This window comes from Photinus pyralis, unplaced genomic scaffold (genome assembly GCF_008802855.1).
Source record: "Photinus pyralis isolate 1611_PpyrPB1 unplaced genomic scaffold, Ppyr1.3 Ppyr1.4_LG4, whole genome shotgun sequence".
NCBI lineage: Eukaryota > Metazoa > Arthropoda > Insecta > Coleoptera > Lampyridae > Photinus > Photinus pyralis.
The window spans coordinates 39,513,872-39,537,831 of NW_022170511.1; the positions used below are offsets into that span (position 1 = coordinate 39,513,872).

The 23,960-nt window shown below is 36.7% G+C and overlaps 5 protein-coding genes across 13 annotated transcripts; 2 read left to right on the forward strand and 3 right to left on the reverse strand.

The window, feature by feature from the left end:
* Positions 1 to 257: 257 nt before the first annotated feature.
* On the reverse strand, positions 258 to 7,905 carry LOC116169684 (mediator of RNA polymerase II transcription subunit 25-like). Of its 6 annotated transcripts, none has more exons than XM_031485830.1 (15): positions 7,596 to 7,905; positions 7,231 to 7,401; positions 6,962 to 7,181; positions 6,704 to 6,849; positions 6,427 to 6,656; positions 6,130 to 6,267; positions 5,911 to 6,081; positions 5,528 to 5,766; positions 5,305 to 5,477; positions 3,249 to 3,411; positions 3,008 to 3,196; positions 2,686 to 2,961; positions 2,322 to 2,612; positions 494 to 583; positions 258 to 444 (listed from the first exon to the last, which is right to left on the reverse strand). In XM_031485830.1, exons 1-15 carry the CDS (start codon positions 7,715 to 7,717, stop codon positions 295 to 297), a joined length of 2,769 nt encoding a protein of 922 aa, XP_031341690.1. In that variant the 5' UTR covers positions 7,718 to 7,905; the 3' UTR covers positions 258 to 294. The 6 variants fall into 6 exon arrangements, with proteins under 6 accessions (XP_031341690.1, XP_031341691.1, XP_031341689.1 ...); XM_031485831.1 differs by having other exon boundaries at positions 494 to 619; positions 6,130 to 6,222; positions 7,596 to 7,904; XM_031485829.1 differs by having other exon boundaries at positions 494 to 619; positions 7,596 to 7,904.
* Positions 7,906 to 8,346: 441 nt separating this feature from the next.
* Positions 8,347 to 9,060, forward strand: LOC116169690 (small nuclear ribonucleoprotein Sm D2). Its single transcript, XM_031485841.1, has 2 exons — positions 8,347 to 8,459; positions 8,560 to 9,060. Coding segments are annotated over exons 1-2 (357 nt in total). The 5' UTR covers positions 8,347 to 8,457; the 3' UTR covers positions 8,915 to 9,060.
* A 917-nt stretch (positions 9,061 to 9,977) lies between these two features.
* On the reverse strand, positions 9,978 to 15,034 carry LOC116169686 (transmembrane protein 62-like). 2 transcript variants are annotated; one of them, XM_031485836.1, is made up of 10 exons: positions 14,944 to 15,034; positions 13,803 to 14,033; positions 13,506 to 13,755; positions 12,689 to 13,139; positions 12,330 to 12,633; positions 12,158 to 12,280; positions 11,097 to 11,181; positions 10,440 to 10,681; positions 10,337 to 10,392; positions 9,978 to 10,290 (listed from the first exon to the last, which is right to left on the reverse strand). In XM_031485836.1, the coding sequence occupies exons 2-10, from the start codon at positions 13,938 to 13,940 to the stop codon at positions 10,065 to 10,067; spliced, it is 1,875 nt and encodes a 624-aa protein (XP_031341696.1). In that variant the 5' UTR covers positions 13,941 to 14,033; positions 14,944 to 15,034; the 3' UTR covers positions 9,978 to 10,064. The 2 variants fall into 2 exon arrangements, with proteins under 2 accessions (XP_031341696.1, XP_031341695.1); XM_031485835.1 differs by lacking the exon at positions 14,944 to 15,034 and having other exon boundaries at positions 13,803 to 14,075.
* A 493-nt stretch (positions 15,035 to 15,527) lies between these two features.
* On the forward strand, positions 15,528 to 16,783 carry LOC116169687 (charged multivesicular body protein 2a). Of its 3 annotated transcripts, none has more exons than XM_031485837.1 (4): positions 15,528 to 15,558; positions 15,801 to 15,973; positions 16,022 to 16,332; positions 16,385 to 16,783. In XM_031485837.1, exons 1-4 carry the CDS (start codon positions 15,543 to 15,545, stop codon positions 16,623 to 16,625), a joined length of 741 nt encoding a protein of 246 aa, XP_031341697.1. In that variant the 5' UTR covers positions 15,528 to 15,542; the 3' UTR covers positions 16,626 to 16,783. The 3 variants fall into 3 exon arrangements, with proteins under 3 accessions (XP_031341697.1, XP_031341698.1, XP_031341699.1); XM_031485838.1 differs by lacking the exon at positions 15,528 to 15,558 and adding an exon at positions 15,596 to 15,670; XM_031485839.1 differs by lacking the exon at positions 15,528 to 15,558 and adding an exon at positions 15,683 to 15,698.
* A 474-nt stretch (positions 16,784 to 17,257) lies between these two features.
* On the reverse strand, positions 17,258 to 18,129 carry LOC116169689 (THO complex subunit 7 homolog). The gene is made up of 2 exons (XM_031485840.1): positions 17,995 to 18,129; positions 17,258 to 17,937 (listed from the first exon to the last, which is right to left on the reverse strand). The coding sequence occupies exons 1-2, from the start codon at positions 18,002 to 18,004 to the stop codon at positions 17,339 to 17,341; spliced, it is 609 nt and encodes a 202-aa protein (XP_031341700.1). The 5' UTR covers positions 18,005 to 18,129; the 3' UTR covers positions 17,258 to 17,338.
* Between the last annotated feature and the right edge of the window lie 5,831 nt (positions 18,130 to 23,960).

Below are 23,960 nucleotides of genomic sequence, written 5' to 3' on the forward strand. Positions count from 1 at the left end.
ATATCTCTATAATAAGAAAGACATTGCGTAGATCTGGTTTTTACAATGTGTGATATCCAAATGAGTTTTATGCTGCATTAAAATGATTAAAAACATCATAATATGCGATATAATTTTAATGGCAGGTTTGGATTTTGGTACAGCTGGGGCCAGATAACGAGCACTCAATCTTGAATTATAGAACAATACAAGTGCTATGGGTTAGTTCCTTATGCGTCACTGCCAATGCATGTTTTTAATTAACTGAAGTTGATCACTTGAAATGTTTTGGTATAATTTATTTATAAAGTTTCGTTACATAAAATCAAAGTTTCCCACATCGTCGAATGGCTGTTGAGAATTCCCCCCAGGAGTGTTCTGCATCTGCTGTCCCATTTGAGGTCTAGGACCAGCCCCTCCAATACCTCCTTGCATTCCCATTAGTTGCTGCCGATATTGCGGTTGCTGTAACATCAATATCAGTTCGCGTGCGCACGCGATTTGCGAATGTTACCTGTTGTAACAGATGACGAAGGCCCGGGTTATTGGCACCCATCATTGGCCTCATCATCCTTTGCTGCTGTTGCTGATGCGGATTGGGACCCTGAGGACCACCTTGATTTGCAGCCATACGTTGTTGCTAGTTAAATTTTTTAATTCATAAAAATATATGTTTAGCTTATTAACATTTTATAGACCTCATCCTTGAGAATTCCCGGTTACGCAACAATCAGATCTACAATCAAAAATGAGCATATGATCTCAAGATATTTTATGTACAGCATATCCCATTTACCATTTGCGAGTATCTTAACTAGAATTTAAGTTAGATGGGTGGGGTTATTGAAAAAATAAGATTTGGAAACAAACCCAAAAGAGGGTTGGGCTGAGGGAAAGAGACCAGATGGCAACAAAACGGAGAGGGCATAGTACAAAAATTTTACTGATTTACAACTACAAATTCGATTCTTAGGGTATATTTCAAAGATATATTCAATATTTCTAAAATGGAAATTTTTTATTTTCTAAATCGCAATTTACAAACCGAGTCTTATCTTCAGTGATTAAAGCATAAATATTGTGGCCAACATCCACACTGTTTCTGTATTCAAGATTATTAAAGATTGAAATATCTAGTTCTTATGATTGAGGAGAACAGCACAAACAATCCTACAAAAGATGTTGCGTCCCCAAAATAGAAGTTTTACCTTTAGTTAATCCTTGCCAATTATCTCAAAAAAATTAGCCTTAGCACGACCTGTATATATTTCGTCTGTCCCTGTATGTATTCCCATTTAATAAATGCCGCGTATGAGCCGTCAAAGTTAGAATAAGCATGACTTGAATAAATTAATCAAATATTCGAGTGGAAGATGTCGTCATACAGCCGTCAAGAATGAGCATGATTGTTAAAATTTGTTGTAATTTGTACATCGCCGTGAAAGCTTTCATGGTTATCATCATTACGCAACCATCGCCTTCTTCTAAGAAGACCACTTTGAAGAAACAACAATACTTGTATGCTCCGTATCGACTTACAGAATTAGAATTAATTTACTTTATTTGTAGTTGGAATCAATAAACACGTTAATCATTAGTGTCGATATTTTTTCAACATCCCCAAAAGCATAGCAAGCAATTTTCAAATACAGTCCAAATTCTGCAATTGTCTTTATAGTACATATGACATTATTACCTTATAAAGGAACCACAAGTCCTGTGGATGGAGGGGCGTAGACATGAACTAACACCTGTTTCAGAATAGGAGAACTATCTAGAAAGTATGTTTGAACATTTTGAATAATCATTGACCACACAATTTTTTTTGTAGATGAAAATGAACCATTATACACGTCATCTACCGAACGTTGAATAAATATCAGGATAAATCGCTGACCACCTTGGTCTGGGGGGTAATTAGATACTCGGCTATGACCAAAGGGTTCCTAAATTGACTCTGGTTTTGAGCATATTGTGCCCTGTAAGTGTACAATGGGTCAGGTTACTAGAGCAGCCTTGGCATTCACTTGAAAGTAAAGACAAGTGAAAATAAAATTTTCAAAAACATAATTTTTGCAAGGACATTCTATATGTGATGGAGACGTTGGTCTAATTAAAACTTACTTTTCGATCATCCTCTAATCAAAAACCAAAATATAAAGCTAGTTAAATACAAGCACCACATTAAATGGGCATATGACCAATAGATTTTGCGATAAGGCTATAACGTATTAATATAACTAAACAAAGATGATATTCAAACCTTGATGATCTGCTTTTAAAAGCAATCGAATAATTTTGCTGATGATTATGAAGAAAATAATTATAAAAAAAAAACCTACGTCCAAAATCTTGTACTGCATCTCTTGTTGTTGGGCGATCTGTAACGCTTCCTGCAACTGTTGCGTTTTCATATGACTGATTCGTTCTAATTGACTCTTGTATTGTTGTTCTTGTTGTTGAGCGGCTTCGAGTGTCTGTTTCAATTGGTTGATTTTCTCTAGGTTCTGCTGACGTGCCGCTTCTAAGTTGTTATCGAAAGGCGGTCGTTGGAGGGGAACGCCCATCATGCCTGGAGACATGGAGGCGTTACCCCCAGACTGATTTACTTGAGTCGATCCTTGTTGAATGCCCTGCGTAAATTTATTGCTTACATCTACTAAACAAGATCCAGTTCTAAATGCTGCAATGCTAGGGCGCACTTACTTGCATTCTTAAGCGGGGCTGCATGCTTGTCGGAATGTTTTGACCTAAAACGCCACCGAGACCGGCTCCTGAGGGACTACTGGCTGAAACGATATTTTGTGTAATTTGTCCACCGCCCATTGCCATCGTGTTAGTTTGGGACATCATCAAACTTTGTTGTTGTGTCGTTGTCTGTGAGGTGTTGGGTACGGGTAATTGTGGAGGTGTACCTATGCTGCCACCTAGCGGAGATTGGCCGACCGATTGAGGATTCAATGTAGCCGCTGTCGCGGGTCCCTAAATATAAATAGTAAGTACTCGGTGAATGCCTGACGAAGTATACTTGGCCCTGGCGAAGCATTTGTGTTGACTTCTGTTGCTGGATTACTTTACGAAGACGGTCCACGAAAGCTGTCTGATCATTTGGTATGAATCCTAAATACGCTCGCTTTTCCGCCGTATAAAGAAGAATTAAGACTTTAATATCACATGCGTTTGGATTTGGAACGCTTGTAAAATGCACACAGCCAGCCTGAAATATAACTACAATAAAATTTGGGTTGGATCTCATGCAAATATCGTACAAAACCAGAACTCATAACTTTAGTTAAAGACTCGAGCGCTTCGCAACTTTGTGGATGAAACAAAACTGACTTGGAGTTTTTCAAGTAGGCTCCGCCAATGTTGCCAATTAATTGTTTTGGCATTAGCTGCATTATAAGTTTAGGTGGCCAACCATCAGTTTTTCTGGAAAAATTATGTAATAAGTACCAAATCTATTAAGCTGTTTATTGAGTTTGACAAAACCGCCATCTAGTGGTTTCTTTATTTCTCATTTTGCACTACATGTAAAATAAATTGTTGTATACCTCAATCGCACTATCTTGTGGACAAATTCAAAATTTTGTTGCTTTTTTAGTTTTTCAATCATACCGGAATTCTCTAACATCGTTGCTATAGTTGTTTAAGAACAATGACATTGGACTACTCTACAAGCAGCCTTAAAAAACGGATCCTATCTAGCCGAAAAAGAGAACCTGGGTGATCTATGGTTCAAGCAAGATGGACCTACACGACTCGAGTCTCTATGAACGTTTTGTGAAAAACGTTCCCTCAGTGTATGGGAATCTTAAGTCGCCTGCACATTCGCTAGCGATTGCGATTTTTTTCTTTGGGGGAAAAATCTCCATAAATAACAGAGTTGCCGTTGCGCAATCTGCGCATGCGCACACTTGATGTTTACCTTCGCTAGAAGCATCTCCGGTTAAAATTTCAAAAATTATCTCAATAAAGTAGTTTGTCAAGTTAGCGCATGCGCACATAAATCATAAATCAAGATTGTTCTTGGGCCAGCGGCCAGAGCTATATACTACCAGATACAAAAACAATGAACTAAATATATTGAAAACAGTAGGATTAGTTAAGGACTCCAACCGAGGCCTACGATACTTACAGGCCGGAGCGCTCGAAAAAGTCACGTGACGTTAGGAGTCATATGAAATACATTACGGCTTATGGAAAATCCGTGCGCGGCTCCACTATTTATTTTTTTACTCCGGATCCGTTCAACATAGAGCCACGAAATTTCAATGAGAGCTTCTCAATAGTACACACAATCAAATTATGGTGTTCGTTAATTTTTAATAACACTAAAAATAATTAATCTTTAGGTTTAAAGTATTGAAGATAAAACGATGTTAGTAAATCCGTCTTTTTCTATCTTTACAACGTCATATTTTTTTCTAGGAACTATATCATTATAATCCTTTCAGTATCTTAAACTAGAATGATATGCGCCTCCAATTATGCGTATATAGTGCCCTTATCTGGTATTAGTATAGTTTTAACAGGCCCTACAAAATCGCGCATTTATTATCCGCGCAGAGCAAAATTCACGATGCGAGAAACTTTTTTGTTATTGCTATAATTGTTACACATATATCGAATTAATTTGTGGCCAAAGGACACAAAAATGTTCTTCAGAAGGAAATTTTAAGAAATGATCTCTTGTTTCCTTTTTTTCAGCAACTGAAGTAAATAGCGCGATTTCAAGAATAAGTGAACGCGCAAAGGAATTATTGTTTCATTTTTCAAATAATTGTTAGTAATCGATTTTCAAATAAATTGTGCTTGTGAGAATTAAAAAATAAAAAAATAAATAAAAAAATTAAAAATATTAGTATCGTAGGCTTTCATCTTCGTTCTATGAATAAATAAAAATAATCTTTTGAATAAGGAAGTTTTAAAAAACTTTTTCCTCGACTTTTTCTATCCAACTTACAGCAGTTTTAATAAAAAGTACAGCTTGTAGAGAATAGGCAGTACCGGACTGGCCCAGGCCGCTCAAGCGGGGTTTTAAAATATGACTGTGTCTATATTTGTGAGACATATTAATTTTATATTTGTAAATTGGTAAGAAATAATTTCCTTTGCACGCGCCGATCATGGTACCTATTCCCAGAGCTGGACTGGGTTGGTAAAGGCCCCGGGCGCGCAATGATCAAAAGGCACCCACACTCAAGACCCCCCGTAATAGTAATTTTAAAATGTCATTTGCTTATCCTCCAATATGTGCCATGAGGGGTCATATCAATAAACAGATCAAAATTAATCGGAACCCCTCAACAGCCACACACTTACAGTTCAGGTTCGCCATCCTTAGTATTTGCTGACACTTGACAAGGAACATGTCGAGTAATTTTTTGTGAGTCGCTAGAATTCTTGGGCTTTTCAATCCATTCTAATAAACCTTGCCATATCGTATGACGTTCTCGACCTAAACCCGACTGATTAGACTGTTGCCCTACGGTAGCCTAATTAAAACAGTTGGATCAGTGACAAACAACAAGCCTTAGCATCTCACCTGCGATTGTGATGTAACAACTTGGTTTGGCGGTACTATTTGTGACGGATTTGATGTTTGCGAAATCGGGCTGGGCTGTGGTAATCCGGTCGACATGATTCCTGCAGTTTGATTGATGCCGGTTGTTTGGACGTTTTGCGGTAACGAGGTTTGAACGTTCTGTTGAGCGGCCTGATTGCTTAACATGTTCATTCGCAACTGTTGCTGTTGTTGAGCGTTCATAGAAGCATTTGTGCCAACTGTCAATAGAAAACAAAAAAAATAGTCCAGTGCTCAAAAAACTCTGTAGAGCGCACAATTTTTGAGTTTCAAAAAACAAAAAAATCTGCCCCCCACTCCTTATGCACACGAAAATGAGAAATAAGTAACAAAAACTTCCATACTTTGTGGAAACTGATTTACGCCCGCTGAGGAAGGTGGCTGTGTTAACTGAGCGATCAGTGCACTTCCTTGAGTGGTATTAACCTGCTGTTGCCCTTGGGCGATGAACTGAGGCCTCTGTTGAGTCTGTGGGGGCAACATTGTTGGCCAACGGTTTTGCGGTCGACCAGCGCCTGTAGTGTCTCAATTTAAACACTCCACTCCACTCTTACAGCACCTACCTGTAGCTGTGTGATACCCCGGTGGAACTTGCATGGCCGGAGTAGGATACTGCGTATTGCCTATAATTCCACTTCTAGCTGCATTCACCATACCTACATTAACCATTCCTGGTGTGTGATTTGGTAGTTGTATAATACCTAATTAAATTAAGAAACAAAAACAAAAACAATTTAAATCATTTTAATTGGCTTGCTAGAGATTAGATGCTCATAACGGACTGACAAAGAACCGATTAATCTCTCAGCTGCCATTATTAAAGCAAAACAAAAACAAGCCTAACCGAAAGCAAAACAAACCTTGAGGATTAGGCGGCCGATAACTTTGACCAACATTTTGTTGTACACCTACTCCACCGGTCACCGAATTTCCCATGAGGTTCTGATTTGATTGCGACGTGAGGGTTGATATTGGGCTATCGATATTTGCCACGGGACTTGGTAGGGATGGTAGCGGTAGTGCAGTTGTTGAAAGTTGAGTTGCGTTAGGTAAATTTCCCGGGGGAGGACTTATCGGCCGTTCCTTCAGACTGTAAAGAGGTTCAAAATTTTGTGCAGCAAGTCAAATGGAACTTACCTAAAACCTTTCAACAGCACCAAATGTCGGGGATCTTTCGCGTAATTTTTTGTTTGAGAAGCACTTAAATCGCCGCCGGCCTTTTCGAATAGTTTATAAAGGGATGGAATTTTACGTGGAGATATTACGGATAAGTTAATTCCTCGCTATAAAAACATTGTAATGAAATGAACTGTGCTGCCAAGGGGAAAACCACTTCAAGGTTTAGAAAATTTTTGCAGCTAAGTGGTTTTCCCCTTGTTTTATTCAGGTATAAACCTCCTGTAAAATTGCTGCAAGCTGTTCGGCCGTTTTTCCAGAATACGTGTGAGATTCCAAAACAGGTAATGAATACGGTGGCGAATTGCACACCAAAATGCAATGCTGCTGTGCATTGGAGCTCGCATCACGCTTCTGCTGCAATTCCTCGAAGCATTGCAAAGCGGTAGCTAAACCTTCTGCTATATTAGCATGGGACTCTCCTTTCCCTCCAATTAGCCTAAAACCGAAATTGCTATTGTAAAGCTATCATCAACATTAATACTTACTCCAATCTTTCAAAAGCATTCAGTACTTTCCCTGAACTAGAAAATGGCCCAATGGTATCAGTGCTCGGATGAGGAAGGCAATCGGCCGCTTGATATATGACAATTCCATATAAAGAGTTGGCACTTTCTGACAGATAATTAATCTCTTCCAAATTTCCTTGACTAAAATACCTGTAAGCACAAAGAAACTCAGCGATTTGCAATACATCTACTTACTTTGCCTAGTTTCCCAAATTTATCAGAAGTGAATTTTGTATCAATAACAGCAAGGTTACACCAACTTAAAAACTGGTACCTCAAACCGTTTCAATTATCCGTTCGTTATTCATCATGTGAAAAAAAGCTTCAGAATGAAAGATACTTACTCTAAGGAAGGTATAATATAATTCGTTTTAAGATCATTGATGTAGGCACCATTCACTGCAGTCCCCTCGACAACAAAAATAACATCGGCCTGCAAAGTGAGCTCGGGTGCACCCAGCACCATTTTAAATATAATTTAAAAAATTGTAAGTATAACTTTACGATACGACATAAACAGTCACATCAACACTAATAGGTATATAATTACAAATTAATAGTCCCACTAATTACCTTAAAGTTACAATAATAAATTATTAAATATAAATTAGTAAACAAATAGACATTTTGGATGGATTTAACCTCAATACTATAATACCAACCTTCATTTTAGTCGTTGATACCAACATGCGTTTGCGTTATTCTCTAATGCCTGGTTTACCTAGATATATACAGTAAACAGATTTTACTATTAATTTTTGTGAAGATGTTTTCTTCATTTGCAGTATCATCCAATTTATAAAATTAAACAGTGAAATTCAAATTGTAACAGATATACGAGGCGATGGCCATACAGTGTATGAATGTATTTTTTTCTGAAACGTGGAGTTCATTTGCCAAAAGGTTTGATTTAAACTGGATACCAGAGGAAGGGTGTAGTTGCCTCGAACAATATACTTAGGTTTGTATACGAAGTAATGCAACTCCAGTTTCTTTAAGCAGTTTTTAAACTTCATTGTCAAATTATGTACCTACTTCGATATGAATAGTTTTCAAAAGTCAAGCACTCTGTATACATCAAAAACTACACATCGTGTAAACTATGCTTAATTACCGAAGCGCAAATCGGAAGAAAACGCATACACAACATAACCTCAAACTATTTTGTTTTCGGCACATTACACGGTTTATTAAAATAATATAATCATGTAAGTACTTTTATATCATTAAAGACACCACGGCAAAAGTGTAGAGTGCCCCTGTACACAATTAGATTGAGTATGCGACTAAGGTTACTTTTAATTTTAGGGCGCTCACAAAGCCGAAATCGGAGATGTCATCGGAAGAACTGCAAGCACGCGAAGAGGAAGAATTCAACACAGGACCTCTATCAGTCTTGACGCACTCCGTCAAGAACAACACTCAGGTTTTAATTAACTGCCGTAACAATAAGAAACTGTTGGGTCGAGTGAAAGCTTTTGATCGGCACTGTAATATGGTGCTGGAGAACGTTAAAGAGATGTGGACTGAGGAACCGAGACCGGGCAAGGGAAAGAAAAAGTCCAAACCCGTTAACAAAGATAGATTCATACCTAAAATGTTTTTGAGAGGAGATTCGGTCGTTCTGGTTGTTAGAAACCCCATTAATCCTAGTAGTAAATAGTGTGTTTTTAGTTTGGTAAAAACAACGTATTATTACATAATTTTTGTAAACCGGAAGTAACTTTTAAGGTTGAAATTCTTATCTTTCATTTATTTAGTATGGAATACTTGACTTACTTTAAGAATGAATAAAAACATCAAAGACTATTAGGTTTCTTTTAAAATAATACTCAGCTCTTTACACGCCTCCACGGTTTTTATAACCGGCAACACTGTGGCATTTCGACTCCCATCTGGTTTTACACTCGCTTCTTATCTTAACGAGCTTCATTTTCTCGCATTAGTTCTGTTCTCTTTTATTATGGAGGTGGTAAATTCAAAACCAAAATTTTCTATGCCTAACGCAACCACTTCCCTCGGTATACCATTTGTAGCGTGAAATCTTGGTCCAACCAGCTGCAGAAGACTACCTCCTCAAAACTTTGCACAATTTTTGGAAGGATATCTTCAAGAACACCTTTGGGACAATGCTGTAGCCATTAAAATGAATACAGGGGAACAAGTGCCACTATATCTGCGCCCAGAATATCAACAAGGCAACCAAAGGCTACTTCATATCATTGGACCACAGGACCAAACGGGTCTAGCAAGGTGCGCAAATTATAATAGATCTTCTATAAATTATCACATATTCCCGTCTGTTCAACAAGAAATGTTTGAATAGCATTCATAGTAGAGAATGTAGACTCGCAAAAATAGGTAGAACCAAAAATGATGTCAAGTATAAAGCTATCTTCCTTGGACACAAGAACTTTTTTTTGCAAATCAATTTCCAAAAATCAATGCTACCAAATGCTCAAGAGCTTTCAAAAATATAACAACTTTGTATATTTTCACCTTTTTCTAATTAATTCATTTATCACTCGCGGGTTGACCTCTTGGCCACCCATGACATAATGCTTACTATCCTCCTTCTTTTGGGTGCTGCCGTTTGCACTGCTATTGTGGGTCTTCTATTCTACAAAGAGTAGAGATAACGTATGCTAATACTGCAAATACTAACAATTTCAATTGTGGCAAGTGTGTATGACAAGAGTTTAAGCGCGAATAACAAAAGACACAACTGGTCATGTAGATCAGTTTGTATTTAATAGCAACATCAATATGGCTTTACAGCAGTTAAATTGCACAGCACATTATTAGAACAAAAATTATAGAGGATGATGTTTCTGTAAAGAGAACGATTGCATCCACAATATACTTGAAAATACTATTGCCCATGTATGTATTGGACAAAGTAAACATGCCATAATACCGTAAGCTGACCCAAAGAAGTACGCTAGAATGAATTGACACGCTAAAATTATAAAAAACGGAAGATGAAGTCCTATCTTTATAAACCAAGACACTTTCTGAAACCGCAAGAAAGACTGCATCCTAAAATAACAATTAACTTATGTTTTACGTTATCATAATGACTCACCGATGATCCACTCCAAACGCCAAAACAAGTATTAGAGGCAGTTGAAATATTAATAACTACAAAATTTTGATATAAATAGTTAAAAAGTAACAATGCATCCTACCTGCATAAAGCCATAAAGGTATGTAAAAGATCCTGTTAAGAACACACCATTGATGTGTATGCCCCATACAAAAATAGCACCAATATGATCTTCGATGATGTAGCCGACCGTCCAAGGTCCGGATGACAAATAAATTTGGTATACCACCAAAGGCCAAAAAATTCGATCTACCGATACTACAGTCCAGAGCTTTCTATAACATATACACCCAGAGCGACAGTTTCGTTGATCAGTGTTGCCTCCTGGAATTTTTTTCATTAACACTAACTAATGCTAAGTTTATACAATCATTCTCATAAGGTCATTAAGAAATAGCCAATATTATGCGTAACTACCTTGGTTTCCATTGGGTATTTTTTAATCATCTTATTTTAGTGGACTAATGATAATGATTGTATAAACCCACCATAATAATAGAACATTATGTCCCATTTTTTATGTTATTAAAATGTATGCCATACAGCCATACATAAAGGAAAGGTTTTGTGACTCAACCATGCTTAATCTGGTATAGTGAGTTATCAAGAAGGTATCTAGTTCAATGGTTTGTAAGTGCATAATGAGTTGTGTGGGCAAAGCAACTTTGGCTGAAAACACTCCACTTTTAAAAAATAAAAGAAAATCATAAAAAAGGGGCATTGTAAGAATCACACTTACTTCTAATATCTCGATACTGAAGCAATTTGAGTAGTAGTAAGGGCGCCAAGATCAAAATGTTCACAATCCAAAACATTAACTTGAACTGAAAAAATAAAAAGTTTATCATAGAGGAGTAGTACAAATTTAAGTGTTGGCCCCATACACCAATAGCCCAGTCAAATTGGACAAAAAGCTAAGCTTTTCCTTAATTTGGATCAAGTTGGAAATAAGTTTCACTTTTAGCAGTTTAAAATACTACTAAGGGCCAGTTTCATAATCACGCAAGAGTCTCCTTTAACTAAAGTCCACTCTAATGAATAATTAATGTTGCTATTGAAGACAAACTATATTCTATGATATTCGTTACAAGCTACCGTATCGATATTATTGATGTTTATAATTTTTAACTCAATATTATTTTCCACTCAAAATGGACGGGTTCGTCCATAACAGCCGTCTTAATTTTGACATAAAATTAAAAGAGACTTTTGCGTAATTTTGAAACTGGGTCGCGACCTTTTAATTTTCATCCAAGAACTGGCCCTAGTTCATGTTTTTTGATAGTCACTTTTTTTCAGTTTTTAGTTAAAAACAAATGAATAAAATTAAAACTACATTAAATTCTGAGAAAAAGGCGTACGAAGAAACGCATATGATTTTCAGTAGCGAAATTTTTACCACTCGGTTCGCATTTGCAAACCAGACTTTTAATACGGCTCATATTGAGTTAGATGAGGAACAAATGGATCAAACATCACATTAATTAAGCAGTTCTTCACATAGAGGTGCCTCTCGAGGTGCCTAAACTGGGCCCAACAAAATAGAAAAAATTCTATATTGTGGATTAAGTATGATACAATGTTAATATGTTTTTGGGGAAAAACTGAGCAAGATGGCCAAAATTTGCTGTTTCAATATCTCTAATCTTAAAATCATTTCCAGCTGTGACTGGGCTACCATTCTTAAAATCTCAAATGTTGGTCTCAAGTCAATATTAAATCATTGCTAAATCATTGCTTTTATGGGACTTGTCCACCTCCAACACTTATAATTACTTCTTTGCAAATAACAATACAAACCACAATATTTGCACTTGTCTTTAAAACAAATGTTGGTAAAAGACTGAAAGATAGTTTCGTTCCATCTAACGAAAACGACTGTGTCTCATACTTATTCCTTCCAAAGGCATCTTTGACATGCACCTAAAATCTTCATGACACATAACTTTACATTTGTATTACTACATGATACCTTAACGTGGTGAAGACCTGTACTGTACATTTTAGGATTCCAAGGGGCTGCATATAAAGGACCATCGATGTTTTCACATACTGTCCAGTTTTCATTGTCAACTCGAACTTTTACAAATTCTATGGGCGCAATAGAAAACACTAGGAGACGAACATGTGTCGATTCTCGAATAATTTCTAAATTTTCTTTGTCTGGGATTACAAACAAAGCGTGCTTCGGATTTGTAATTAAAATCTTAGGCCAATCTTGATGTTTGACATCAACAAACGAAAGCAACCCATGATCAACTGCCAATAATCGATACCTACACAAGGACAACACCATACCAACTGAACAAACACATTCAAACAATCGCTCACATTCGATTTTCTTTCCAATCTCCTAACTCGAGCTCCAAGAAACCCTCCTCGTGCATTGTGTACATCTCCGGAACAAATGTATGCAAATGCCCACATAAATACACCAGTCCACGTCCATGTCTTCCTATAAGTGAGCGTATTCCACCCGGTTCATGACTAACAACACACGAAGTTGGATAATGACCAAACCATATCGTATAGCTACTATCACTAGATTCCACTTGCTTAGTAATGTTATCGACGACTTGTGCTTCTCCAGAGTCTAAAAAGCCGGCAAAATTGAAGGGGAATCGAGGTCCCGTTCGTAGAGTTACATCAACCGCGATGAATGAGTACACATCGCCGTTCTTGTCCAGCTGGTACAGGTATGACCGAGGGTTTGCCTTGCCCCGTACGGAATAATTCACGAAGTAATTCTGATTTGATTTCAGATCAAGCACGTTGAAGGTGTCTGGAAATTAAGTGTTCATTTGTATAGACACCATTGAGTGAAAGGTTTGGGAAGAGTTTCCATTGTTCATTATTGCATTATTATTGCTACATGGTTTTTCAATTTTATCATTTACAATATCCCTATTTAAAATTAGGTAATGTTTGCATGTAAATCTTGTTTAGCTTGCCCTTTTGGCAAAAATAATACCTCCAAAAACTGATAACTTTGTAACTGTGGTTGTTGATTCAGTGGAGGGCTGCATGTTAACAACATTTAGTTTGTGGATAGTAGAGTACAGACATTTGAAGAATGATATGCTATAGATCCAGTTGCTTCTCTTCCCAAATCCTTCAACGTTACCTTTGTTTCTGAATAATAACTAACCATGGTTGCCTCTGATATCCAACCATACCATGTGTTGAGATACATTCAAACCAGTTAAGACGTTTTGGTAATTGGACCATTCTTTTTCTATTTGTTGTGTAGTAAACCCGTCCGAATTTCTACCATCTGTTATATCACCGGATGCAATCACTAGTGAAGGTTTAAAAACGTTTATAGCATTTTCGCAGAACTCTCTAAACTCGGTCAGGCGAGATGGGTCTTTGAATGCACTAATGTGTATGTCCGATATCTAAAAGCTTGATAACTTCTTCGTACTTTGATAAAAGGTAAACTCACCTGTAAAAACCAAATTAAGTGGTCGCTTTTGTTGGTCATGAACAGTTTTTCAGTTTGAGGCTTTGGTTCAAATTGTTGAGGAAATACATTTAAAATACTTCTTGAAATAATTAAAAGAAGTGGCCAAAATGAAAGCATCACTTAACCTTTAAGACACCCCATACAGACGACTAACTGCAAGAACTGGAGAAAATTACCGGTGAGTAACGTAAGAATGGGCGATTATCGTTACTGTAACAACAAAAACAGCTGGTAGTGACGTAAACTTTGACGTTTCATGATATGACAATTGCCAGCAATGTTGCCAATTCTATTAAAAATATTGTCAGGAGTCACAACCGGAATGGATATGCGAGAGAATCCCCAAAGGGGCACAATCCCAATGTGGTGTCCTTTACGTATAATTATAGTAAATTAATGCAGTCGAATAAGAGAGAAGAGCAGTTCTACAGAGTAATAATCACTATCATTAAATAACAACAAGCGAGTTACTTTTTTTGAATAAACTCCTTTTTAGTCTTCCGAATCTTAAAGTTTCCGATTTGATCCCTCCAAAATGCATCAGCTATGGTATTTTGTTCGAAATTTCATTCATTTTGAAAATCTGCTATGATGTAAAGGGCGTTCCACTTAAAAAATGGGTATCTTCATTGAATATTTTCAACACATTCTAAAACACCTATTAGACAGCGTGAGTCTTTTTTGTGATGATGAGCATTATGATCTCAGATCAGAAACCATTCATAGTAAAAGAATTTTTCAAAAACTAATTTAATGTGCTCTGTGTATTTTAAAAACAATAAAATATGATTGACTAAATCTAGATATCTGCCAAAAAATAATTTTTTTAGATTTACTTCGTTCAGTTATAATTGTTAACGTTAAGTTTGGACTTTCGTTTTTTTATAATAAAGACTATATCGGTAGTGAATTTTTTTAATCTTTCAAAGCTAGGGAACCATTCAAGAAAGTTTTTAAAATAAAAATCCGGTAGTAACATACCGACAGCCGGAGCGACAGGCAAAGCAGTCGTAGAGGATTTTTTTGACATGCGCTAAAAGGTTGCTTTTCATATAATGTTAGTCAATACCCAATAATTTTTGTATGAGGAGTAAAACGTAATTCTAATTTACACACTTACATTTTGACGTGTAGGTACTCGCACCGCGAAGTCTCAACACAAACTAATCAAATTTTAACGTGCATATTCGTTTTCGTCGATAATGCACAACCTTGTCTTAGCACATACGAATTATGTAACACGATAGTAGACTTATTGTGATTTCAAACGTCATTGTTTTTTGGACGTTGGTTGCTATCGAAAGGTACATAATTGAAACTGTAATAAAAGTCTAAGCGAAGCATAAAATGTGGGCTTATTCAGGTCTGGGGTAGTAGTATAATAATATAATATAAATATAATTTTGAATTTCAATAAAAATGCATCCAATTGTTTATTTGACGCCAAACAAGAGATAAACAGTCATTTCTGTAAAAAGTGTGTACCGTTGCAGTTTAGTTAGGCTTACAACTAAATCTAACTTGGCTTCTATCAGATTACAACACGAGAGAAATATACGTTCTTTTAGCTTTTTTTTGTGATGATATACCCCCACAGATAGGCAACACACCTCACGACGAAAAAAAGTTCAAGACACCGTTCTGTGCAGTGCTTGAAACCGTCTTGCGAAACCCAAATATTTTGCTGCCGAGTACACAAAGATACTGAAATTCACCTCCATGTTGATGAAACAATGTAAGAAAACACAAATCGTTGGACCAAATTAAAAAACATCCCGTATAAATAGATCTTTTGTGATACACTCTGGTTGCTTGAGACAGCTCCAGTTTACACAAAAAGGTAGCAGGTAGGTACTTTAAACACTTCAAGTCAAGGTAAAATATTTGTGACTCATAAACAAAATTAATTTATTATAACAATTTCATAATTTGTTGCTCCCCATAATAAGCCATACGCCTTTCTTTATATACACGTAGCGAAAATGGAATGGTTATTTGGAAAAAAGGTAACTCCCGAAGAAATGCTTCGGAAGAATCAAAGGGCCTTAAATAAAGCAGTTAGGGATTTGGAACGAGAAAAACTGAAAATGGAGCAACAAGAGAAGAAAGTTATTGCAGATATTAAGAAATTAGCTAAAGAAGGTCAAATGGTAATTACGCACACTGTAGCGTTAAACTTTAACCAGGGATGGTTTTAGGATGCAGTTAAAATCATGGCAAAGGATTTAGTCCGAACTAGGAAGTATGTGAAGAAATTTATGTTAATGAAGGCGAACATTCAAGCGGTGTCACTTAAAATACAAACCCTACGTTCACAAAGTGCAATGGCTACGGCTATGAAAGGTGTTACGAAGGCAATGCAAAGTATGAACCGTCAGCTAAATCTTCCCCAGATTCAACGGATATTGCAAGAGTTTGAGAAGCAATCTGAAATTATGGATATGAAGGAGGAGATGATGAACGATGCTATTGATGACGCAATGGAAGGTGATGACGATGAGGAGGAAACGTAAGTCACCTTATTTCACCCTTACTAGTTATTAACCAATTGATTTTTGCAGTGATGCTGTTGTTTCACAAGTATTAGACGAATTAGGTTTACAATTGAATGAAGAATTGGGTAACCTACCACAAACAGGTGGGGCCTTACCGACTAAAGGTCAGCGGCAACCAACAGCGGCTGCTGCAGCAGCAGCAGGCGGCGGCGGTGGTGGTGGAGTTGTAGGTGGTAATGGTGGTAACACATTGTCCGATGCGGATGCAGATCTTCAAGCGAGACTTGATAATTTAAGGAGGGAATAATTTTTACTCAAATTGTTAAAAATATTATTGAAGCTTATGATCATTTTGTAGTGAGACGGTTTTTCAAATTATTTTTATATACATTTTCTGAATATATATTATGTAGGTATTGTTAAATTGTAAAGTGCAACTAACAATTATAAATATGATTAATGTTAGATTTTTGCTTTTTTAAGTCTTAAAATCCTTTCTGTACAGTTCTATGAAATATATAACTCTAACATTGAGGGATTCTTATTTTAAAACCTATGTGGGGGTAATGAAATTATAAAATTAAAAAGGAGGAAGAAAGGAATTCCATTCTCGAATCTACATGGAAACCACCATACTATGGAAGAAGCCTCTGCAGTAGAGTCATCAGTTATAATGCAATAGGGGAGTTCTTCCTGGGGGCGAAAATTCGGGAGACAAATTTGCTTTGTCACATAAATGGAAAAACTTCTGGAACTGGATATTAGTTTTTCTAAGGCCTAGTTTTAGTTGCAACATTGACCGTGAATTTTTCTTGGGACTCGATAAAAGTTTTAAAAATGGGTTGATATTTCTAATCAAGTCGTTGATCTCATCTTTCCAAATCCGGAACTTGGGAACATATAATGACAAAATAAAAAGATAATAATTAGAAGAGTAGAAAAGTTTCATAGCATTTATAGCTCAGTAGACAAATAAGTATTAAGAATATAAACCTTATAATTCATTTGAACATTATTAAACTATTCGGACATAGGTTCAGGGCTATTTGTAATATCATCCAAGGAACTGTTTGCAACATCGTCCTCTTCCAAAATCGCACGCAACTGATTCATACTCGACACTGAAACATGGAAAAGCTTCCTTCTCATCTCCAATTTCTGTTCCAACTTAGTCTTTTGCTCGCGAAGTTGATTAAGTTCCGCCTTCAAGTCGGCCAAGTTTTTATCGGTGTCCTTGCGTGCGGGTTGCTGTTTAATACTTTGTGCCAATAGATCGTACATCATACGGTTCTGTTTTAATACTTTAGCTTGCACCAGATTTTGTTTATTAACTTCTATCGCCTTCTTACAATCGGCTATTTGTTTCTCGAGCTTCTTCTGGTACTGCTGTCCCTTTTGTTGTTGTCTCCCGTTAGCCCTTAGACCGACCTGTGATCGTCTCGAAGCCGATTCGCACTGATCTATTTGGGCTAGCATGCGATCGTAAAGAGTACGAAATTCGGGAGAGGTTTCGTCACAAAAATTGCCCCATTTGAAGAAGTTCTTTAGTAAAACGTTTAGGCGACGGTCGTCACCAGTGCCATCACCATCTATCAGTAATTTTCGTCTAATTACTTCCTCTGGAATTAAAGAATTAAAAGAAGTAAAAAGGAATAAAATAGACACTATTCTCTTACCATCAGACATATTGATTTAAGTAATAATTTAGAATAAACACGCAAACAAATAACAAAAATTTAATTTAGGTTATGTTTAAAAAACATATAGGTTACAACCCATAGAATACCACTTCTTCGTGAGTCTATTCTTTGCTCTGTAGTCTATGGTTATGAATTTTAGAATGAGCAGTGGCGTAGTTACAGATCGTTTAATAATACAAGTGCCACCATGCTCAGAAAAGCCCCGGAAAATATGCGAACTAATTTTGAAATAATTCAGGCTGGCCAATAGAAAGTCTGCAAAACGACGCGAGACATTCCGCGCCATAATTATTAATTATTCGGTTTTGACAGTTGACGTTTCACGTTATTTTAGTTTACACTTTGCTTCTTGTATTTGCTTTTTTTTACGTTTTCCGTCTCCAGTTTTATATAAACTCGTCTTTTTCAAGACGCATATAGCTTGGATCTACGATCTGATAAGGTATTTAATTCTCTTCGTGTTTTTAAATTTTGCATCAGAATGTACGGTCTAAATTTCTAGCGCCCTCGGACACGCCCTGTCAGGGACTTTCTGAGCGTGGTGCCACTGTATATTGTGCTTTTTAAACTAGTTTCCATATTTTGACGCTAATATATTTTTAAAATGAATACTGAGCGCAAAAAATAGAAAAACATTGCAAAAAGTACACAATATTAAGCGAAAACTTTGAAGCAATTTCTGTGATTTACACTAATCAATTTAGTATTTAGCCAGAGCAAGATGTAATAGTTATTTATGTATTAAGGGCATAATAGCACAGACAACATATACTACAGACGGTCAATGCAATGCTGTAGAAATAAACGCAACACCTAATAGAGTACGGTTAGTGTGTTGTCTACCTTGAAGCAGTCGAATTAATTTGTTGTAAAATGTGGTAGACGCACAGAAAACTGTTGTGTGTGGTAAAAGTGTGTAATAGATGGAGTCATTTTTGTAAAAATAAAATACATATACTCAAACCTTACTTCCTCGGCTTCAACGCCGGCCTTTACGTAGATAAGATAAGCGCTCACCGCTCACTTGTATAACATCATAAATTACATGAAAGAGGATACATTTTAATTCTTCATTTTTCGCTTTTCTAAACATTTAAAAAATTGATGGAGCGAATTTGGTTATACAAGGGCGGAAACTAAATTTAGCCTCCACATATAAAATTATGAGGTTGGACAAGGAGAGATTTTATTAGAATAATAAACATAATTTTTGTTTTTCCATAATAAATATATTATTATACCGGGTGGTGACTTGAACAACGCACCATAGGAATTGCAATAGTAATTTTTTCATTTCTGATTATTGACTTCTGTAATTATTTTAGAGAGAAAGTCTATTTAGGTTTTTTGTAGGGAAACAAATTACGAATCCATGCATACTATAGCTTTTAATTTTCTGAACTTTGAATTCCAGAAATTGGATAACTAAAAACTTGCGCTTTTAAGAAAATCAGTGGTGCCATGGCAATTTGAAATCAAACATGGCAAATGCAGGCGCTTTTGTTTGATTTCCTAACTCCATGGAATTACCGACTTTATAAACGCGACAGTTTTTAATTTTTAAATTTTTACTGATTCTGAATTTATCAAATACGAAACAAGAGTATTTACCGATTCGTTTATATAATTCGAGGTAAATCTTTCACTCACGCCTTTGACGCTCCCGACGAAGGCGACGACGGGCGACTTCACTTCAGCGCCCCCCAGAATTGGCGTCCAGGGCCTGGGCCCCCCCTCGCCCCTCCCCCTCGCACGGCCTTGCCTACCTATATGTATATGTGATATTTATTATAGCATGATCTGTGATAATAACATCACAAAATTTTTTGATTAGGGAAGGGAGCACTTAACGAACTTTATTTATTTTATGTCAATGTATAGGGTCAACATAGTCCAGCCAATTAGCTCCAAAAGTATTCTAAACTGGATGTTGGCATTTCACACAACGAAACCAAGTGTATTCTAAGTAGTTCCCTGCCCGGATTCTCCCGGAACATATTGCTATATACACAAAAAAACCAAGAAAAAATGGAAAAATGCAGTTTTTTTCGCATTTGACTTCCAATTATCTCGTCAACTAATGCTCGAGCTCATAGAAATGAATTTGTTTCGAATAGAATTTTCAGTTGGTACAGAACCGTTCATTTGTAAATGTTATTGTTTTTTCTGGAAAAATACAAAAAAAGTAATCCCAAAAATTAACATTTGTTTTTGTTGATACGCCCTTCTCGATGCTTTGTCTTTCAAACTGGATGACTCCCAGAGCGTTTTAAATATTTTTATGGATGGTGGAACCGTAAAACAACCTATTCCAACAATTGTCTCTGTTGTCCCGATGAGTTTTGCAAATCGACGGACTGTGGAATTAGTTTAGTGGAAACCCCAGAAATAGAACAAGAAAGTAACTTTATAATAGGCCCTTGGCACTCTGTTTAATAAAAATCATACCAACTGTATCTGATAGAAAAATCGATTCTAAACAAATCGTTCTCTTCATTTTTTCCGTAAGAGGAATAGTTAACGAGATACCTAATTAAGTTAAATGCGAAAAAACGATATTTTCCCATTTTTTCTTCGTTTTCTTGTGTATAGCAATATGTTCCCGGAGTTTCCGGTCAGCTAGACTGTCATTTACGGATTCAGGGGATTTTTTGCATACAATACACATGGGCCCGTATGAATAAAAGTAAGCAAATGCTTACTTGCAAAATTCAAAGTAAATACTCGTAAGTGCTCCTTCGCACTGGGTGACTTAGCAGCGCTTCTAAGCAGAAGGACAGGACGCAGTGCAGCGCTGCTAAACCATGCTAAACAGACCAGTATGAAGGGGCAGTTACGAGTATTTACTTTGAATTTTGTAAGTATATAAGCATTTGCTTACTTTTATTCATACGAGCGCTTGTTTCGTTGAGTGAAGTGACAACACACTAAACCGGCAGACAGTAATAGCACAGACTAGTATATGTTGTCTGTGGTAATAGATACAAAACTATAAACCATCTCGAGGATCGCTATTAAAACTTTGCTTTGTGACAATTTTCGTAGGCAATTGCACAAGTGCATCAAAATGCTCTTTTAACAAATTATGAAAATAACCGAACGCAGTTTTTTACTGATAAGATATTTGAATAAACAAGTAAAAAGGTTTTCGCCCTAAGGCGAGTAACTTCAGCGCATTTTCCATAAATTGATCAATACTTCCCCAAATGCCATACCTATGTGCGCTACGTTTTTCATTACTAGATGCATATATGGTTAAAATGTTAAAGAAATATCTTCATAAATAAGGAAGTTGACACTTTACTGCGCAGTTGATATTGCGCGTCCTGCGCATGCGCTTATTAATCTGATATTTACAATATGCAATACGTTTGCTTTTACTATAAGTATCTTTGGTTAAAATTTCAAAGAAATATCTCCATAAATAAGAAAGTTTGCATTGCGCAGTCTGCGCATGCGCACATCTGATTTTTACTATATGCGATATATTTGCCTTTGCGCAGTTCAATCGTCAAGATTTTCTTTGACTCAGGTGCCAGAGCGATACGCTACCGAATGCAAAAAGAACGAACTAAATATCTTGAAAACTGTAGGAGTAGTTAAGGCCTCGGACAGACGGACGGACAGAGAAAGTGGCTGCAGTAGCGCACCCAATTTCGTTGGAAAATGCGCTAAAAATTATCAGGTTTATTTTGATGCACGAGTGTAATTCGGGGGAATATTTCCCGAATAGACATTACAAACTCACCTTACCTACTTATCAAATTGTTAAGTGTATTCCCATGAAATGTGCAATTAGCGCAGGGCTCTTTCGTTTTCTACAATGCAATTACCGCCGTAATTGACCGATAACTGCACACCTCAAATGGGATTTATTACATGATGAGGCAAATATTCATTCGAAAATTGCTTATGTTTAGGTTTTCTTTACCCAAGTTAAATGAATTTAAATTGCTGATTGCAAGATTTATTCCACAAACGGAGAGACAAGTAGGCAAGTAGAGTACGTAGGTATATAAAAAAAACACGGAGATTACACTTTTTTCGAGAATTCGAAAAGTGGTGCAAGTTATATCGTTTCTTATGCACCCAAAGACAACGAGTAATACGTAATTGCGAATATGAAGTGATATTTGCTTTGTATGTGTACCTGCAAAGATTATCAGCACTTCGCCCAGATGTAAATATGGGGATTTCTTGCGAGAGTGGGACAGCTTTCTAATAATAAAGTATCAATACTTCTTTCCCTAGACAATTTGCAAAACCATTCCAAAATAAGAAATCTGTAGAAGAACCAACACATTGTTGTATGCGCTAATAGATGGAGCAAAATAGAGGGATAGCAGGTTTTTAAATAAGGGGACATGTGAAACAAAACTTGGCGTGCTTTTTCCCCTTAAGATTGACCGTCTGTAGTATATGTTGTCTGTGATAATAGTGATGTTTATATCCTCGAGGGCGACGAGTTAAAAAGGTCGAGGGCCGAAACACATCAGTTTATGCCCGTGGTACATACAAACTCAGTCCTTTAGCTGGAAATGAGAGTACAGACGGACAGGCAGACAGACAGACCGACACCATCGAGATTTTGTTTGATTCGGATTCCTGATGGTACGTGTCCATCGGCGGTGGGACCAAGTGGTTAACCTGTGATGTCCCCATGCTTGCTGCAACTTGACAGTTTACTCGATTGACGCACACGCACAGGAATTTTAGAAACTATACATCTCCAAAGGTCCTAAAACTTGCGTTTCATATTTATTTCTTTTCTGAAGAACCACAACAGATAGAAGGACGACACTTGCCGCAAGTTCTGGTAATTTTTGTGATTCTAAAACATCTACTAACCTCCAAGGGGATAAATATGCCAATAATACTCACATGATTAAGGAAAATTTTGGGGTTTTCCCAGGAACATACACGCACTGTACCTTCGAGAACAACAATGTAGAATTCATTGAAAGAGCTGGATCCTATTGGTATTCCGACTAAATCGCCAGGATCAGTGGACGTTACTAAGAGTGTTGTAGAAGGAGTATCATCAGCAACACACGGTCACCTCTGAAATCCATTACCACCTTCTATCAGAGAGGGATATAACTTTTTGTTGGTACAGGTCTCAAAAGTTCTAAACATTCTAAATATCCCATAAGGATTTTGATATGACGATTTTATGACAATTGTAAGGGTTTCAATTATTAAGGTCCTGAAGACCTCTACAGCTCCTGTAGCGCTTCGAAAAGGGATTTAAAATACAGTCATAACAGGGTAATAGGTACAAAGATTATAAGAAAATTCCAAGGTGGTCCAAAGAAAAGATTCTACGGGGAGGGACTCTGAGAATATTTTAGGGCGATTCTGAGAAAATTCAAAACTTTATTTAATAAACAAATTTCAGTTTCATACCACCATTGCGTCCAAAGTTAAGTGTGCACCAGAAAATCATGAACGGGCGAGCGGACTGTCTTCTGTTTGGGCACAGACTTGTCAATTTTGCAAAATGATAATTTATATCATAGGATTGTGCAGAGTCTACCCCAATCATGCGATAAGACGAAATGAGATCTAATGGTTAGGAAGATGATAGACTTTTAATAAAATTCTGTGGAAATTCTAAAATATTCTAAGAAAATTATATAGAGCTTCTAATTTTAAAAAGAGGTTGTATAAGAGGAAAATATTCTAAATTGCACAAAGATTTTGAAGTTCTAAGAAGACGGCAAGGAATCTAAATTGCGAATTTAGCTGAAGGCTTGACTTGATTTTCGACTTTCAAACTATTTGACTTAAATATGGACAATTATAAAATAAAGATCATCTACCAATAGAAACAATTTTAAAATATCGTATGCGGTAGGTAAATTAGCACTGGAAGATTCGCCACTGTAAACTCGCCTCCAGAAAACGCGCCCCGGGAAAATACGCTCCCGGGAAATTCACCC